This window comes from Rhinichthys klamathensis, unplaced genomic scaffold (assembly GCF_029890125.1).
Source record: "Rhinichthys klamathensis goyatoka isolate OS25496 unplaced genomic scaffold, OSU_Roscu_1.1 h1tg000211l_1, whole genome shotgun sequence".
NCBI lineage: Eukaryota > Metazoa > Chordata > Actinopteri > Cypriniformes > Leuciscidae > Rhinichthys > Rhinichthys klamathensis.
The window spans coordinates 243243-263182 of NW_026606736.1; the positions used below are offsets into that span (position 1 = coordinate 243243).

At 35.9% G+C, this 19940-nt stretch overlaps 1 protein-coding gene across 2 annotated transcripts in view; it reads right to left on the bottom strand.

Moving 5' to 3' along the window:
* Positions 1-19940, bottom strand: part of lmna (lamin A) — a 30510-nt gene continuing 10570 nt past the window's right edge. For both annotated transcript variants that reach the window (XM_056263961.1, XM_056263960.1), the window contains exons 3-13: positions 7365-7521; positions 6198-6323; positions 5856-6026; positions 5518-5643; positions 4645-4865; positions 3646-3931; positions 3456-3563; positions 3254-3373; positions 3108-3167; positions 2438-2653; positions 1-2052 (exon numbers count right to left, since the gene is read on the bottom strand). In XM_056263961.1, coding sequence (XP_056119936.1) covers positions 2017-2052; positions 2438-2653; positions 3108-3167; positions 3254-3373; positions 3456-3563; positions 3646-3931; positions 4645-4865; positions 5518-5643; positions 5856-6026; positions 6198-6323; positions 7365-7521 — 1627 coding nt within the window. In that variant the 3' untranslated portion in view covers positions 1-2016. The remainder of the gene's footprint in view (positions 2053-2437; positions 2654-3107; positions 3168-3253; positions 3374-3455; positions 3564-3645; positions 3932-4644; positions 4866-5517; positions 5644-5855; positions 6027-6197; positions 6324-7364; positions 7522-19940) is intronic.

Genomic DNA, 19940 nt, shown 5'->3' on the forward strand with positions numbered 1-19940 from the left:
TGGCTTCAGAATGGTTTTATTTGTTTTAACTGAAACATTTTAAGGCACCGTTTATAACAAGGCTCTTGTTATAGGAAAGGAAATTCCTCACAAAACAGTAAATTATATTTATAAAGACAAAAAAAAAAAACATTCCCTGCATTGCCCTGCAGTATGTTTAAACTTTTTTTTTTTTTTTTTTTTTTTTTTACAAAACCTTCATGAAATTAGCCATCTAACTAAAAAAAAAAACTAATTCAAAATAAAGAAAATAAAGATTTTTTTTTAATCTTTTTGTCTGATGATACAAATGTATACTAACAGAAAACTCTAGAATTGGAAACACCCTGTCCATTGAAATCCCTCAATCCATTATCAGTTTCAAAAAAATCAAAAGATATGGCTTATTACAATAACGCTAATGGCTGTTTAAGCAATAGAAAACCACAATTTGTAAGTATATGTATATATATATAGAAAAAAATAGATATACTATCCCAAAATATTCTTTTAGAAACCCAAAGCTTTGTTAAGCAATAAAATAAAAGTTTAATGTCAGCAATATCCAGTCCTCTTTCTGGAAAGCTGTACGTTGGCTCGGTTATGTTTCTAATTTCCTATGATGAAAGCTATTCCAGCTTTTTGAAACCAATTTTTGTCAATCTGGTCTTTCGTTCTCAGATTGCCCTAAACGGACTGGACATCTGTGCAGTGAAGGAAAAGACTGCTCAGATTACTGGAGCCTTACAGCTGTCCAGGTGAGGAACTGTATCATCTAGTGTAAGAGAGCAGTGACAAGAGCAAAGCAACACTCAATTCCATAGAGAAACACAAATGTTTTAGTGTACATGATAAAACTCAAACATTTCAAGTACCACCGTAAAAAAGGACATTAAAGCTGGGAATGACGGCGGTCATTTTGCATATTTTAAATATTCTGCCTCTTAGGCTGAAAACAAAAATGCATCTCTTTAAATGCTGCATGCAATCATTTAGTACTCAATACTTTAAACACAACATGATTCTCTGGTAACATAACACATCAGATGTCTATCTCCGCAAGTAGACTTCAAAAGTTTTCCCTCTAAAACAATGAATTAGCTTTTGTTTAAAATGTTGACAAACGTCTTGGCAAATGCAAACTGCTAAGGTGATTTTCTTTGGATTGGTTTTACAGTTGCTTCAAGTCTTTCAGAAACATCCCATAAACACTTATTACACAAGACACAACATACTGCAGTCTAGTCCGAGCTTGTAGGTGCACTGCCAAAAGACACAAAGTACCTATTCAGTTGTGCAAGCAATTGTATCAAGGTACAAAGCAGTTTTACATCCAGAGCATCTGTATTTTATATCCTGGAGTCTCACTGTAACAAAACTGCATAGAATTTCTGACTGTCTTTTCCCTTTGGTAGGTGCACATCATTTTGTCCATCTGACTGCGAGAGGTAGCATGAAAAATACCATAACACCTACTGACAAATAACTTTTGGGACAATGTAAAAATGAAATCTCTAATTTCCTGATCTTACGTTAACAGACGCTCACTGTATGTTTACTCATCCTTGAATGTGAGCTAAAGAACCAGCCTGCGCTACAGCTATAGTCCAGTACTCTACATGAGAGTTTTGCCACATGATCGAGAGGGTTTATTGAGTGTGCGTGTTGCGTTCTGACAGCATTCTTGTGGAGAGCTCATGGTGTGAGTGTGAAGTGCTCTGTTCGCCTCTCTCCCTGAGTACAGTACGATTATTCTGAATCTGAAGCTGCTGCCGGGCCACCATGCAAATATATAAGAGTAACACACTGTACATAATAATAATAATCGCAAACTACAGCCTACAAGCTGCCAGCATATAAAGCCTTATGCCATACAAAAGCCAAAAATCTATCCTGCAGATTATGAAATACAAAACAAGAAAGACTGAAGTACAAAATATATAATGTAATAAGACATGTAATCCAAAAAAGAAACTAGTTGTGGGATGAATTCCTCCTGGGTTGTGTTAAAGGACAGGTGGCTACAGCTCAGCTCTTCTACATAATGGAGCAGTTGTCAAGTTTGGGTCCAGCCTGAGAGTGAGTGAGTGAGTGAGTGAGTGAGTGAGTGAGTGAGTGAGTGAGTGAGAGAGAGAGAGAGAGAGAAGGAAATTAATGTAAATATAATAAGACTGCTGTAAACAATTTATTATGCTTTTGTTTTACATTCATATTAAATGAACTACAGCAGTATATTAATAATAAAATTCATCACAAAACATTAAATGATCATTTGAGGATGTTGTAAGACTAAAAGCATTAACAAAAAAAAAACGTTTTAAAAATCTAAAAATGATATATATTTTAAAACTTTTTTTTATTATATAAAATGTATAAAATCTTTCAAAAATAAAGACAGACAGAAAGAGAGAAAATAAAATAAAATACTGTTGCAACTGAAGAAGAAAAAAACACAAACCTGTCTGGGTTGGCCATTGCTCACGATGAAGTGTGAGGGTGACACAAAAGCTTCGGGCAGCCCCCCTCCACTGGTGAACGAGCGGGACGCACTGGACACTCCCGAGCTGGCCGAAACACAGGTGCTGTTTCTATCTGACGGCTGCCCGCACGAGCCACAGAGCACCGTACGGCTGCGGAGGTTGTACTCACTATCCCCGCATGTGCTATGGGCGGCCTGCAGGTGGAGACAGTGAGTGGAGAATATCAGAGGACACTGAGACAGAGACGGGTACTGGATCTTATTATAGATGAAGTACGGCTGCTCTCTCAGTTCATTTTAGTGCTATGATTCACTGGAAGGCTACACCCAAACAACCCATTAACAAAAGTGTAAACAATATACAGCACATATTGTGAGAAAGATGCGTTTACATGCACTTTTAAAGGTTTGATTTCAGTCAGGCTAAGGCAAAAAGTCATGTTAAAGATTTAGTTTGACTTCACTTGTAGACTTTGATTATATGACTGTAGCTTAACTTCATCCAATATGCATACGTGTCAATTGAGACACTGTTGTGCACTTACATTGTCCTAAGAACTCATGTTTTCATTTAAACCTGGCAAAACTAAAATAATGCTAAAATAATAATGAGATTACTATATCAACTGAGATGTGCTAGTGACTGTACCATCTCTTCATCTTCCTCATCCTGGAATAGAGTGCGTGTGACCTTCCTCATGGCCATTTCCTGGAAAATTGAGAAAAGCAAATTAGTCACTTAGCGACCTCGAATCAAATACAAAAAGCTGGTTGGTTTGTTTAACATGATCCCACCTCCCCACTGGCGCTGACGAGGGTAGTCTGGAACAGATCTCCACTGCCCCATGAGTTCTGGGTCTTCCACACCAGGTCAGAAGGAGGGTTGTGGGTTCCTCCAGCTCCTGAGGCCCAAATCTGACAACAGAGAGATACTGAAGTGAGTCAGGAATTTAAATGCAAGCTAAAGGTGACCATTACGTTGAAAATCGATACGTACTGTGACGGTCTGTCCCGCCTTCAGGTTAAATTTTGGCGGGAACTTGTAGATGATGGGAGTGCCGGAACCAATCTGCCTCTTTACCTGCCAGTGACCCAGAGTTTGATCCTGGGAGGAGGAAGAAGATTCATTTAATAAAAAGTAAATCATACTTAATTCCTCTTTATTGAGCGCCAAAGTTCCTTCTCACCTGGTCGGACTTGTTACTGAGCCGTACGTATTTGCCCTCCATGTCAACTTCGTCCACGGTCACGCGGCCACTAGCAGAGGCCTGCTGGGAGACGCGTGTGCGAGTGACAGTTCCACCGACCACGCTGGAGGCATCGCTGTCATTATCATTCAAGCGCCGTTTTTTAGCGCTGCCGGAAGAGGTGCGACTGGTGCTGCTCTGGACCACACGGGCGTGAGAGCCAGAACCAGAAGAGCGGGTCACGGTCACCCCACGGACAGGAGGGGGACTCGGGGAGAGACGCAGCCTTTAACAGAGAGAGCGGGATGGGTTGAGAGTTATTCCATGAGGCGGTCATTCACAACAAGTCCTATTATTTCATTTGAGGGCTTTACTCTGCAAATATCGATACATGCAATTACTCTGATTAATTAATCAGAATATTATTAATGCTTTTAGTCTTAAATGTAAAAAATATTCAAACTAAAAATAGTATTTATTAATATCATTTTTTATCTAAGTTAGATCAATAATATTTTCAAATAAACATTTTCTTATATCTATCTATTAAATATTAAAAACATTAACAAGACAGCTGAAAAATCAATCCAGCAAAAAGTAAGCTATTAAAAAAATTATAAAATAAATAGGAAATAAATTACTGAATTAACTTATTTACAATATTTACTCAGCAAATATAGTTATATTCAATCAATTAGATTCAGTATACTATCAGTATAATCAGTATAGTATTTTATCACTATTGATAATTTCTTAAAGTAAGATAAAAATATTAAAATGGTTTTATTAATATAAATGTAATATAAAAAACATTATACAAAAAAATCAGAAAAATCTATTTGAATAAATTATATGAAAAATAATTTAATCAACTTTTCAATACTTATTCAGTTTTTTTTACTAAAGATCTACAGCTCTATTATTTACTAGTAGCACCTGTAAAAAAAAAAAGAAGAAAAGGCTTTCTGCATGTGCAGTAAGCAATATCCCATCTCTCACCTCTCCTCCTCGCCCTCCAGAAGCTTCCGGTAGGCGCTGATCTCCATGTCGAGTGCGAGCTTGATGTCCAGCAGCTCCTGGTACTCGTCCAACTGTTGCTGCATGCGCTGCCTCATTTCAGCCATCTCTTTATCCTTCTCCTCCAGACGCCGCCGCATGATGTCCCTCTCTCTGGATAGAGACTCCTCCAACTCACGGATCTTCGCCTCACGAGCAGCCAACTAATGAACCGGGCAATTTAAATAAATTTAGAATGTACACATTTAGGTTATTATTTGATCTGTTAAGTTGTCCTTTTGCCGTGAGACTACATGCTAGGTGGATGAACGTCAAGTTGCTGTATGTAAGCAACATCATTTCAGAGGGTGGAGTTATTCTCCATTAAAAAGTGATTAGCAGGTAGTTCTATTGTTAGAGCGTTACTGTCCATATGCACAGGTGTGAATTGCCAGCACTTTAATAAATACTTAAAGTCACCATGAAATCAAAATTGACAATTCTTATTTTTAATGGAATATTGCAGTAGTTATTAAAAATAATTTATCCATGCACATAATTTTTTTTTTAATTAATGTATGCTCGTAATCTTTAATTAAACTAGCTTCCCCTCCCTCCTGCAACAACTTCTCTTCTCTGATGATGCGTTTTACTGGCATCAGCGGCATGAGGGCGGGACAACCTGTTACTCACATGAGATCACAGCAATAGCAAAAAAAACAATCCAATGATCCAATCAATTTTAGATGGACAAAATAAAGTCCCATCCTACTTTTATCTTTTAAGAAGTCATTTCACTCGGATATACGTCACAATAAGGAAGAAAAGACTATTGGAACTTCCGTTTCATGCCGACTTTAAAATGTGTGTGTGTACCTGTTTCTGCAGTTGAGTGAGCTGAGAGGTCACACCCTCAATCCTCAAACGTGTCTGCTGCAGTTCCTCATGGGCGGCTCCCACCAAATTACTGTTCCTATCAGCCGAGTGACGAGCATTCTCCAGCTACACATATAACACAGGATGACATTTAACTGACAGATATGCTGTATGTCTTTATACACAAAATTATCTCAACAAATACGACTGGCAACGGATCAGACAGCAAATATGTATGCAGGGTGGGCCAGTTCAATGGTTTAACAATGTGCCCCTGGGTAGATACAGATCCTCATTCTATAGTCATTTGGCGGTTCTCTCTTTAATTTTTCTATTACCTTGGAGTTGTAGGTCTTCTCAATGTCCTCCTTGTAGATGCGAAGCTGCTCTTCGTGTTGTCGACGAAGTTCAGTCAAAGCTTCAGACAGTTTACTCTCAAAATCCTGCTGCCGGCCACTGTCGATTTCCACCACACGCGACTCATACCTGCGCTTAGACTCACGAAGCTCCTGTAGAAAGACATCAGGTTAGAGTACAGAAAGTCCTGAAGGTCTTTGATAGTTTTAGAACTAGTAGATATGTTAGCAGTGAATTCTAAGATGTTGTGAGTAAAAATGTGCATGAGACAGTGTAATTATTTTCATAGGAGAGCTCAGAGTAAGTAGATTTGTTCGTGAGACCTCAGAGTAGATGTTCTTCTGGAATTCCAGCTCCTCTTTCAGGGTCTGGATTCGGTTCTCAGCATCCACACGTCGTAGCATTTCATCTTGTAGCTGCTTCTTAGCATCGCTATGACTGCCCTCCAACTGCAATACACATATTCACTTTACTAACTTCTATATAAAAAGCAATGCACTAATGTAAAATACTAACTGAAAACCTGTTACCATGTTTGTCTTGTCATATAAAAATATCTAAACATTTAACCAACATCTAATGCAGTAGGTCTTTTGACTCCTTTTGACTAAGAAAATATTCGAAGACCCTCCTTATCTAAGCTGATATATAACTTCTATTGTAATAAAACCATAAATAAAATAGAATTTAAAAATATAGTGTCAGTTTAATAATGTACATCTTTTTTATTATTATGTATTATTATTTTCTTTTTTATTATGTTAATTTAGCTCAATTTTAAGACTTACTGGGGCCCCCAAGAAGTTTGTCGAGGCCCCCTATTGGCCCCGGTCCCTTGATCTAAACAAAATTCATTTACTTCAGACAAAACAAAAATTGTTTTGAGAAAATATATATGAATTTAATTTTGACAAAGTATTTTCTCCTTTTTAAAAGCAGAAATCTACCATGATTTAGGGATGTTTATGCTTAAAACAAAAATAATTGAAAATAATGTATGAAATATACACTTAAATCAAGATATATTCTCAGATAACAATTCTTAATATATTACACAATACAATTTGCTTCTCATGTAACTTGTCTTTACACTCATTTATATTTATTTATTTTAAACTTTTTTTATATTATATATTTACACAATTATATTTTATTTACTGGAAAATGATTAAAAATAATGATTGATTAAATTAATATGCCTGTTTTTAATGTGATTTTTCCCTCTAAATATAAATATATATGTGAAATAGAACTTTAAATAATATTCCCTTAAAGCAAGCAAGTATTCCTTTAAAAACATATTTTAGTGTATGTATTACATAGATAATCCCTCAGTAGCAACCTGGGCTAAAAGTAAACTGCTCAAGCGCCTAATAATGAATTGATCTTTGTGGTTTAAACTTGCAACCTTTTGGTCAATAACCCAAATCTTTGACCAAAGCACCACACCACCCAAACCCTTAGATATGCAGCTTTGATGTAGTCATCACCTTGGCCAGCTGGGCTTTCAGGTCTCTGACTTCAACCTCCAGTGATCTTTTCTCCCCCAGTGCTGTGGAGAGAGACGCATCCTTGGAGTTGAGCAGAGCTTCCAGATCCTTCAGCCTGGCTAGAGCCGATTCCAGATCTGCCTCTTTCTTACCGTTCCTACAGTCATAAAAATACAACATTAAAGCATTTTTTCATGTAGACACACAGAGGAATACAATTACCTCAATTAGATTCAGCATAGTTGGATTATTATATGCATTCATGCATGTTGCGGGTTGAGTGGAAAGTCTCTTATTTCAGAAAATTGGAAGCAACTTCACTAGCGTGGCACCATGGCTCGAGTTAAGCGCCTCAGGAGAGGATCGGATCTTGTCGGCTGTCAGAACGGATCTAAGACTGTAAAATATGAATCTGATTTATAGCCATAAACTTGACTGAATATGTTTGCAATGTAGCAAGGCTGGAATAATCAGTTCAAGGCAAATGAACATCCGCCTACAACTTTTGCCTGGTATTTTGTACCTAAAGGAAGGTTTTTTTTAAATCTGTAAACAATAACCTTAAAAACCCTCTCTGAGTCAGAGCAGGAGTTGGGACTCCAACAGTGAATTTAAACCATATGTGCACGATTGCAGGGTTGTTCATTTCGAAGTTTCAGAAAGGAACCACACAAACCTTAATAGAATCAGAATGGTAAACACTTCAATAAATAAAAGATGACTGGTAATTTTATTATGGTATGAACTGAATTGAGGCAAAGTGAGGTTTAGGTTTGCAGTTTTAAAACACAGAAGGATAATAAGGCCAGAAAATGTTCTCTCTCAAAACAAGTGTTTAAGTTTAGAGTTCTTCTCTGCGCATTCCCAGATCAGATTTCACAAGGCCTGTAAAATAGCTGCTCCAAATTTAGTCATGTGATTGATGACCAACCAGGGCTTGAAACAATTAAAACTCTACCACACTTCAGTCCCTAAAGCACCTTTCCCACACACACAACTTCTTCAAAACTCCACTTTGTACACTCAAACTACAACTACAACTAGTCTAAAACTCAACCTACTAAAGCTATTAACTTCTAGAGTTTGTTTTCTGTTCTCTTCGACTCTATGGCGCATTCCATCGCACCTCCTTCCTGAGAGACGTTATTCAAACAACTTCCCATTCACAACAACAGAGGTTTTGTTAGGTCACATTCTCCACTTTACAGCCACATATTTTCAATAAAAGGTTCATGAGCCTGGGAACATGAAAAAATGTAAATGTATTTGAGTTAACTGCCCTGACTGAGATAAAAAGCCTCTTGAGGCCTAATCTGCATTACTACTTAATGATTATTCAATCATGAACATGATTATTAGGCTAAAGAAAATGTGTATGAGTATGTGAAAGCAACGTACTTGTAAAATAATAGTTCAATGAAAAATATTTTTGAAAAACCAGTTACTGAAATTCTAGTTACACCACTGATATTTTATGCAAAAATATATGGAAGGGAAGATTTATGCGAGATGTTTGTCAGAGAGGCTTTTGAGGCCACATTCATCACTATTTTTGAGGAATTTTGTCACTGAAATTGAAAAAAGCTCACAACTATGTATTTTAGCTGTTCACTCTACAGAAATAAAAACAATCGTTGTTCCTCAGCGGGATATGGTGTTTATGTGAAAAACTTTTGCCTAGAACTGCTCATTAAAATGTTTAATAGACACAGAGAGAGGAGAGAATGTACTGGAGTCCAGAGGGGTGACGGTGAATGCCTGACTCTGTGGGTTACAGTAAAGGTGTGCAAGCAGTGGGTGGGCACATCCAGAAACATAACCTCTATGGTTTAGAATATTTGGCAATTAAAAACCAGCCCGTTCCTGTCAGCACGCTAAATGTCCTGTTTTGTTCACATTCACAGTGAAGCAGGCCACATTTGGAGGAAACAAGGTTTAAGAGCCTCCTGTGGTGTAAAATTTTAAAGAATATGTTTGTTATTTATTCTATTATCTTTTATATTTATGTAATTTTTTTCTGCCACTGTATTTGTGTCCTGTTTTTGTTCCTAACATCTCCAGGATCTGTCCACAGGAAGCCCATGACACTTTTAAAAGTAGACAATAGAAGAACATATGTTAATGTCACCTCTGTGCCGGCCTGGTCACATTGTCCTTGTTGACTGGACCAACCTGGTCAAAGGTTACACTGCAAGTAGTCAATTCTGAATGAATTCAGTTTTGCGTGATGGCAGCTAAAGAAAAACATCTGCAAAATAAAGTGTATTACAGCTAATACGTTGAGAAAAATACTATAAAACTATGGCAGTTGGAAAACTGGACCACTTCAATAAAAGCATCAATTCCAGTAAGTTTTCATTAAAAAGTGTGTATTTTGTGTGTCGGGTTGTACCATGTGTGTGTGAGACAAAAGGGAAAAGGGTTTGGCTTGGCATCTTGGAAACAGTGGAAACATTTCAGGCACAATAAGAGCCAGTTGAGGGAGAGAGAGAGGGGAGGAGAGGAGAGGAATGTACCAGCTCCTCTATGAATCACAGCTATCTTTGTCCTCTTTTGTGACGAAAAAGAAACCCACAAAAAAGCCCTCTAAATGTTTGCTGTAGAGTTACCATGGCAAAGTGGTGTGGAAATATGGCACATGTGGCCATCTTTGAGAAAATGCTGACCATGAACAGGGTATACCCAAAAAAAAAAAAAAAAAAAACCCACTGGAGTCAAAACCCTCAATTTGAAAGCTTACAGTCAAACGCAGATACACATTTTCCACAGAATAAGAATTAATAAAATTGATAGAAATTCCTTATAGTGTACTTTTAAGTCCAAAACCACACAACTTAGCTGTGGACTTGCACGCAAACAACACAAACACCCTTAGGGCAAAGTAAATGCCCTGACTAAACCACTTGACTAAAAGTAAATGCCCTGACTGAAAGTCTACAAGGACATTCTCTGAATTTTGGTCATTGAAGTGTCTCTTTAAACCTATATTTACTTCTAAAACTACAGCTTGACGCATCTCACAAAAAGCACCATTATAACAGACAGCCTTCACCTGCAACAGCTGGAGGTTTTGAGAGGAAAAATGACCATAGGCGTTCATTAGAGCACTTGTAAAACCATAAAAAGTACATAGTAAAACCACAGTCTGACAACACTTCATCAATGTTATAAAAGGCTGGAGGGCGTGTCAAATCAAAAAAAATTTTTTTTAGCTCAAACAAAAGAACTTACTACAATCTATATTAGCTAGGTTCAATATATATGCACAGAATACCAGCAATGTTTAGGTATGCAAATACATAGTAGGTATCTTCAGTCAGGCGTTTTATTACCATTTTATGGTTTTATAACTGGACAAAGTTTAAGCCTGTATGTCTGTGTAAGTATAACATCAAGGAATGCGTTAGGGAATCTGTTTAACGTCTCAATATTAAAAGTAATTGTCTTCCTAACTTGACGACAACAACTTTATTTCAGCATGGTGAAAAGCAGATAAGCTGAATGAACAGTAAAGTTTACTAGGTTGAAATACAGAAAAAATTCTTATCACTAAAGCCCAAGCTCTGCCTCCTCATCCTCCATTCAGCTCCACAATACACCGATTCACTGCTTTTGACGTCAATTTGACTTCAACTTTCCATTTAATGGGTGAAGCGCACACGTGAGTCAATCTTAAAACAGAAATGTTTCAAACAGGGGTTCCCCATTTTCCCACTGTACTATGAATAAACGTTTCCTTTTTAATTGTTGAGGCGATTCTGACTCACTCTCGTCAGCTGCAGGTCCACCATGAAGTCTCCATGGAGACAGAATAAAACACACAGAAGGAAAAACGTATGGTCAGAAGGAAAAAGATGGTGATAGGGTTGTAAAATATGCTCTTAATATAAACATAGACTAAAAATAGACCTCCAAATAGACCGTTCCAAAACCAGAATTGGCCCATTGTAATGGTTTGAAATTTGAGGATAACATTAAAATCTTCTAAAGACATAAATCTTTACACACAAACTTACACCAGCTTGGAAAGACTTGACTAAACATGACCTTGAATAGGCATTCTTCTTTACAACATTTTTTTTTTTAAGTCTAAGTTTTCTTCTGTTATTTTATACAAGTAAGAGATCTGTTGAAGAACTTTCTGTTCCAGATGGTTGAGCAATTTTCAATTCAAATCATATCTAAAACATCAAAGGGTGAGCAGGTTTATGCAGATACCCAGAGGCTTGTTAGTTTTAAAGAATGATACTGCCTTGTCTAGGCTATATGTGCTTATCTAATATGTCTTTTAATAATCTAAACGTAAGCTCATTTCATTAACATTACAATAAAAAGTTAAATCTAGATAAATAAGCATGTCCACATTTTCAGGATTTGCATTTACTCACAACACTGACATTGCAAACAATCATTTTCCAATCAGTATTTTGTCTAGATTTTCTGTAAAAAATATTTGAAAGAAATGTTTTTAAAGAAAGATAAATGTATCATTTATCTACATATCTCCAATGACATATTATTATGTTATATTAATCCTTTCATTCAAATTTAATTATATATATATATGTATTTTTTTGTATTTGTTTGTATATGCATCTTTTATCTATCTTTCCCCTTTTTTATAAATCATATTAAAAAACTATTTATATAATTAAATTTGTTGAAGCATATGTCTTGAATTAAAGAAAATAATTAAACTAAAACAGACAAAAACATTGATTAAGAAAATTACATCTTGCATTGAAGGCGTTTTTGTTCAAAGTCAACAGACATGGTAATGTTATATGGTCTTAGGAAAATGATTAGGAAAATGTATGATCCTGATGGTGGTTGTGAAGGGTGTGGTCCTACAATCAGACGAGCTCCTGTAACTGACTGAAGCTGAGGACTCAACACAAAGAGAGCATTATTCCTGCTCTGATTCATTAGCACATGACAGATGCTAAAAGCAATTCCCTCAGAGTAAAATACGGTTACATGATTTATCTGATCCCTCTGTCTAGTCTGGCACAAATGTAAATTCAAATAGAAACAGCCTTTTTGTAGGGATTCTTCAGGAATTCTGGGAAGGGACAATCATGGAGGCCTGAATTGCAGCACAGCGAGGCCTGCTCTTTCATTTTTGCATGGACAAATGTGTGTACACTCTTATATTGGAGTTAGGATCACATATAAATGCCTACTAATGTGCAATATGCATAAATATGCGTTTTGTTTCATACTTCGCAAAAGGGAGGATAGGCTGAGGCTCTGCCAGCGTGGCAGCTCTGCATTTAGGAGCCGACGATGACTCACTCTCTCCCTTACGTCCGTGGCTCATACACGCCACCAGAACACCAATTACAGTAACCCTCTCTCCTCCCTCTTTGTACAAGCCCATTCGAACATAATCTGCATCGGAGGGTCTCCAGCCTAACCATCTAAACAGTTTTCCACTGATTTTTCCATGGAATAAACATAACGAGATTCCACTGTCATCTCCGGTACTCCTAATATAACATTTGCCTGTTTGCAGCTGCCTTTGGTTAAGAATGGGATGGAGATGGTGTGTATTTGTGTGTGTGTGTGTGTGTGTGTGTGCGTGCGTGTGTTGTACTACTCTGCCAGTGTTCCCCTTTATTAATGATTTAGCAAAAGGCAAACATCACCTCAAGCTATGAATCACATGACAGTGCCACGTGACTATTCTACTCTTTCATAACCACATTGAATTTTTGAACAGTTTTACGCAGAAAATACTACTGGGCATTTTACTGTAAAAAAAAAACACGGTGAGGTAATTTCAGTAACACTGAATATGTTAAGTATGTCAAACATATTCCTTAAAGATGCAATCCAAGTATAAGTGGTATTTGACTGCTAAAAACATAATTTTATTAAGCTGATATGACTGGAATAATATATAAAAAGGTAACAAACTGAGAGTATATTTAACATCTCTTATCCGCATTCACACTGTTAAGAATAATCCAAAATGTGTATATGGTTTTGTTTATAAAGGAACGCTAAAGTAAATTAGTCTTTTCAGTAACGGTTTGGTGTCTGAACAGAGCTACGCTGTGTTGCTTTACAAGGAAGCATCTCGCCACACAAGCTCTATCTGAATTCTCAACAAATCACTTGCAAATGAAAAGCATGTTTGATCTTTAGTTTAGAGTCTGTGGATGGGGATTACATAACTAACCGAATGAGTCAGTCAGTCCAAAGCCTTCCCAGATCCTACCACAACCAAATGAAGCACCACTGCATGCGAGTTTGGGATGAAGTGTAGCGTGCGAGCGAATTTTACATTCGACATTTTCAGAACAAAAGGACTGTAATATAGAGCTGAAAATGCCATCAAAAGTGGGTGTGTGTCTACTCAAATATGTATGCGTATCTAGGCGAGTATGTAAAAAAAATTATATGCCCATTATTTTAAAATGATTTATAATTTATGACTCAAAGCTCTTCAAACACATAATGTAATAATGTAATTATAAACAAACACACAGCAGGAGGAAAATGAGCTGTGCTAATTGTCATGACAATGGAAAGCCACATGTCACTGGAATCAAGAGGCAAGTCACAAAACTAGATCTCTTCCAGCATAATCAACAAAGCTGTGTACAATGCAAGCAAGCTTCAGAATCCCAACTGACATTTAACACATTTGACAAGCACATTTTTTTCAAAGCAACTTATCGTGTATCGTGTATAAGTATGTGTGTTCCCTGGGAATCAAACCCACAACCATCTTCTACCAGCTTTTTCCGTTTATTTTTAGTCCTTGCAAATAAATTCTGCATTATTTAATGCATTAGAAATAGCTTCTTAAGAGAAAAACTGCACATTTTTCTTTTTAGAGAAACTTGACTATTACATTTATTGTGTCTTATTATTTACAACATAAGATTGCTGGACTGGACCAGTTTAATGGAATATCCCTAATCTAAAACATTTGTGGACCCTTGCTAGCAGCATTATCCTAACTAAAAATGTTCAAATGTTTTCTTTTACCAGTATAACATTCACAAATAGTGAATGTTTGAAGGCTTTGATACATGTAAGAGAAACGAAAATTGATGTCCCTAGATGTTTGTTTTTTTTAAACATGAAACAAATGTGATGTTAAAATATCCTCGCTGCATTCCCCTATTTACTGTAACATGAGGCAGTAAGGAGAGTTGAGGTCAGGATAGCAGGGGAAACAGAACTGTCCTACGGCAGTGATCACATCACAAAAAAAGAAAAGAACAGAGAGGGAAAGAGAAAATGAGCCTGCTCCTCTCAGAATGAAAGAGATACTCAATGGGAAAGGAGAGATGGCTCTATTCAGGTGCATTTGGTGTGCTGAACATACAGCTATTCGATCTGTCCCGAGGCGTTTGAACACACAGGTGCCCGCTGAAGATGATATACTATAGAGAAGATCTTAGAAAGTTCAAATGAAGGAAGGAGAAGAATAGCCAAATACAGGAAAATCCCATTTTATTCCTTTTTAGGCAGGACAGCCCTGAAATACAATCAAAACTACACTTATTATGTGTAATTTTAATGGTACATAGATACTATTAAACTCAGAATTACATAACCACAGGGTGATTGTTAATTTTAAACATGAGTGACTTGTGCAGGAAACTTATTAGAAGCATATGATAACTGTTCATTGCCATGTGTTTTCTCTGATAATGGAAAAGCCAGAGGATGAGGGGGAAATACTTCACATTAGTAACTGAAAATACTTTGCATAAACTTGACAGACAACACTAGTAAAGTAACCTTAAATAAGGTTGTAATTACCACATTCATGAACCATGATTTTTGCGTGATAGTACATGTGTACTGTGTGTGTAGTACTTTTTAGTTAGTGCATTAAATAATTGAAATGATCATGAGTTTTAATTATGCTTTCTAAGGCAGAATGTTCGTAAAACCCCACAGCACAAACAACCATGTTTGAAAGCTGTTAGCATGGTGGAGTGTCTTCGTAATATACTCCTAACCATAATGATAATATATGCACCAGGTAAGCCAGTCAATGGAAAACCTCTCGGTTACGCATGTAAGCCTCGTTCCCTGAAGGAGGGAATGAAGACGGACGTACCGACATGATTGGGAACATACAGAGGGAGGGAGGGAGTGGCAGGAAATGTCTCACTGAAGATTTTTTTCATGTTTGAAAGCTGCCAAATGTCTTTTCGTTTGCCCTTGAGCTACAACTTAAAATGATGCAGACCACAAAACCAGTGAGCATTGAACTGATAAAACTGTTAATGAATACTTCACTGCTTAACAATAATGTGAATATGATTTAATAAAAAAAGAGCATTTACAGAAGGTGTATGAGGGCTTGGGGTCAAAGATAATAGTCTAAAACGACAGTGATTTAATCTGATTGATGTTTCTTTAACAACGGCACTTTAATATCCCAATAGGGTCCAATTCTCACTGTGAACTAGTTTCTCATTAGCATGCATATTACTAGGATATTAGCTATTTATTAGTACTTATAAACCTCATATTAACGCCTTATTCTGCATGACCATATTCTACATCCCTTAATCCTATCCAAACTTAACAACTACCAACTATTAATAAGCAGTAATTCAGAGCTTATTGAGGCAAAAGTCATAGTTAATAGTTAATTAATAGTGAGAATTGGACCCTAATCTAAAGTGTGACCAAACCTTTAAAAAAAAAAATTTAGGATACATAACACACTAGCAATTAAATTAGCTATTGGTTGTTTTTTTTTTTTATGTTTAAAATGCCATGCACATCACACAATTCTGTTAACACAATTCATTATTTGAGATGAATGACATTTGTTGATTTAGGGAGAGGAGATAAACATGGCGAATTGTGTGCAGCTCAGTCAGGGCGGGGTCTATGCTAATAGGGCAGAGTCGGTCAGCAGTCGTGGGCGGGGCTTAAGCATGTGACATCACAAAAGGTACAATCTGCAAACGTCTTGTTCGAAAACATTGCTTATGATTTTTTTTTTAAAAGAGTGGGTGGATTTTTTATATTATAGGGTGGTTGTGTAGTACACACACTGCTGACACACATTAATTGTCAAACACCATGTTAAAGTGAATTTTATATAATAGGTCCCCTTTAAATAAACTAGTTGTGAGAGAGTGAACAGTGTGTTTTAAGAGACCACATGGCCAGAAATGCCTACAACTTAAGGAACACCCATATATAAATGGAATGGGTGTCCCTTACCTAAAGACTTAACACTATGGAAGTAAAAGTGAAAAGGAGAGAATATATCTCAGTCATCTCAGAGAAAGAGCACATGAGTTGAAGACTAGTTAATATTTTACAGTGATAAAACTGATAAAGACTCTCAAGATCAATGCTCTGACCTTTTTAAGGATGCACTTCCCTTTCCCCAGAATCTGATAATAGAATGACTAAGATGATAAATGTCCAGATTACTGTCCCGATACAAATAATTGTATGAATGCGGGCTCAGGACACACCTGAAAATGCATGCAGAGTCAGAAGATGTGTAACTAAAAAGTGGATTAGAGTTGGTGTTTTGAATCATTTAGACAAATACTGACTCATTTCATGGACCGTTTCATTGTATTGTCTAAACAAACACTGAGGGGATTTACAGCATTTTAAAGGAAAGGTAAGTGATGACATGCTTCTCTTTTAGTATGAATTGAAAGATGTATTTCATCTGCACTGTTTGCAGCTGTAGTCTTTCCACATTTCAGTCATTCACTCCTACACTGCAGCTGTCAACAGAGTTCAAACAGCGACACAGACACAGAATACAGTCTTCTGTCTGATAATGCCCACAGAAGCCAAATGCTGCAACCGCAACAGCAGCCACAAGCACATGTACTGTCACAGCATGTGCGCACACTCAGCTGTACCTGCTGGCTGCATGACCCGGCATGACTCCCCATTCAAGAACTTGACTGACCATTCAATTGTCTAAACAATAATGTCATAAAACAATATTGTATGTCAAAGTGGTAACACTTTACAATAAGGTTACAATTAGTTAACTACATTAGTTAACATTAACTAAGAATGAACAATACTTCTTCAGCATTTGTTAATCTTTGTTAATGTTAATTTCAACATTTACTAATACTTTATTAAAATCTTGTTAACATTAGTTAATGCACTGTGAACTAACATGAACAAACAATGAACAGCTGGATTTGTATTAACTAACGTTAACAAAAGATTAACAAAAACAGTAACAAATGTATTGCTCATGGTTAGTTCATGTTGGTTAATACATTATCTAATGTTTAATAAATGAACCTTATTGTAAAGTGTTACCGTCAAAGTACATGAGTGATCACTCAAAAACAAGGACTTTTAAACAACTCTCGGAGGATATATATATACACACACACACACACACACATTAGTGCTGTTAAATCGATTCATTGTGATTAATCACATCTAAAAAAAGTTGTTGTTTATATAATATATGCGTATATATATATATATATATATATATATATATGTGGTCTGTGTAGCGATTAATCGCGATTAATTGCATCCAAAATAAAAGTTTATGTTTACATAATATATGTGTACTGTGTATAATAATTTTGTATATATAAATATACTGTATATATTTATATATAATTGACATTATATATAAATATAAAAATGTGATATATAAATAACAAATTTTACTTAAATATATACACATGCATGTGTGTGTATTTATATATAGAAAATAATATATAAGGAAATAAAGTAAAGAACTCTTCTCATCAAGAACCAGTTTTAGTTGTATAGCATTTTAGAGTTACGCTAAAAGGTTCTTTTGAGATTAAAAAAAAAAACGTTTTAGGTTCTTCACATAACCGTATTAGTTTATGGGTATTTTAAAGCACCAGTGTATTAAGAACTATAAAATAAAAAGTTATTTGTGGAACTTCTCCTGTGGCAATAGAGCTACAGTACATAACCCCATTCATTTTCTAACTGGAACCTTAATGGAGAGTTCTAAGTCTAAGTTCTAAGAAAATATCTGCTAAGCACAAAAGTGTAATGCAAATCTCTATCAAACTCACTGGAATAAAACAAGGCTACTGTTCCAACATGGCTTTCTTTCTGAGGTGAGAGGTTAAAGAGAGAGTAAACAGTGCTTCCCCCACAGCTACTTAAAGCTCATGAGTCACCACTCAGTCCAGTCAGCACCCCTCACACACCCTGGCAAGGCCGCATGGTTGCTGTGGAAACCAAACACTTCCAAACAGCTCAGCTCCAATGAGTGTACGCATCCATCTGCATTCACCCATTGATAGACGCTTACAGGAACTCATGTGGGCTACTGGAACCCTGGGACTGTCTGAAATAAGATCATCTCCTTCTGACGACTTCCCCCATGAGTATAACCACAAGCCTTATGAAATGAATGAATATGACTCACAAAGCCTTTCCCTACATTTTCAACTCGTTTCACATCATTTAGTGAAGGCACATTTTTGGCACTGATGTCTATTTGTCTTTGAACCACACCTTTAATGGGTCTGAACACACCTCTCGCCTAAACCAGTGCATTGAATAAGTCTACTACCATAGAGACAGCAAGATAAACAATAGATTATAATAACAATCACTGACGGGATGACAAATACTACATTGCTTCTAAATAAATGATAAGGATCATAAACTTTCATCAGTGGTATTGAATAGTTTGAAATGGTTTCTCTATGGAGTTTGGATATCTTTAAAATCAAGTACAAAGGACAAATGCAAGGATGCATGATGATTTTATGATGGGCAGTTACCTCTTAGTTTTATCCAGATGATCTCCTCTCTTACATAATGTGATTAGTTATTGCCGAACTAAGTTTGAAATGAATAAAACTCACAAAAACTTAAAACATCTTACATTTAATATTGAAGATTTATAGATTTTATGTTGAAAACTATAATTGTCAGTAGAGATGCACAATATATAGATACCATATTGGTTATCATCCAATATTCAAGACTTTTTATTTATTTACTGGTATCGTAATGTATGGTATCGTATGTATGGTATTTAATATGGTATGTATGGTATTTAATGGTATCGTAAATAATACTGTATGTTTAATTGTTCATGCTCATTTGTCCTGCTTTTACATTTAAATTCACTTGTAGCATTAAAATTATTGATTTTATGAATTTTAGTTGTCTTATTTTTTTTTTATTTAAACAAAATAGTATAGAATTTTAGTATAAGCCATTTATCGGTTATCAGCCACATTAAAATAATTATTGTCTTATCATGCATCCCTAATTCTGACCATTATTCTATAATGGCTAATATATATATATATATATATATATATATATATATATATATATATATATATATATATATATAAAAAGTTTGGGATCATTAAGATTTTTTTGTTTTAAAAAAAAGTCTCTTACGCTCACCAAGGCTGCATTCATTTGATCCAAAACACAGTAAAAACAGTAATATTGTGAATTATTATTAAATTTTAAAATAACTGTTTTTTATTTGAATATATTTAAAAATGTAATTTATTCCTGTGCTGGTAAAGCTGAATTTTCAGCATCATTACTCCAGTCTTCAGTGTCACATGATCC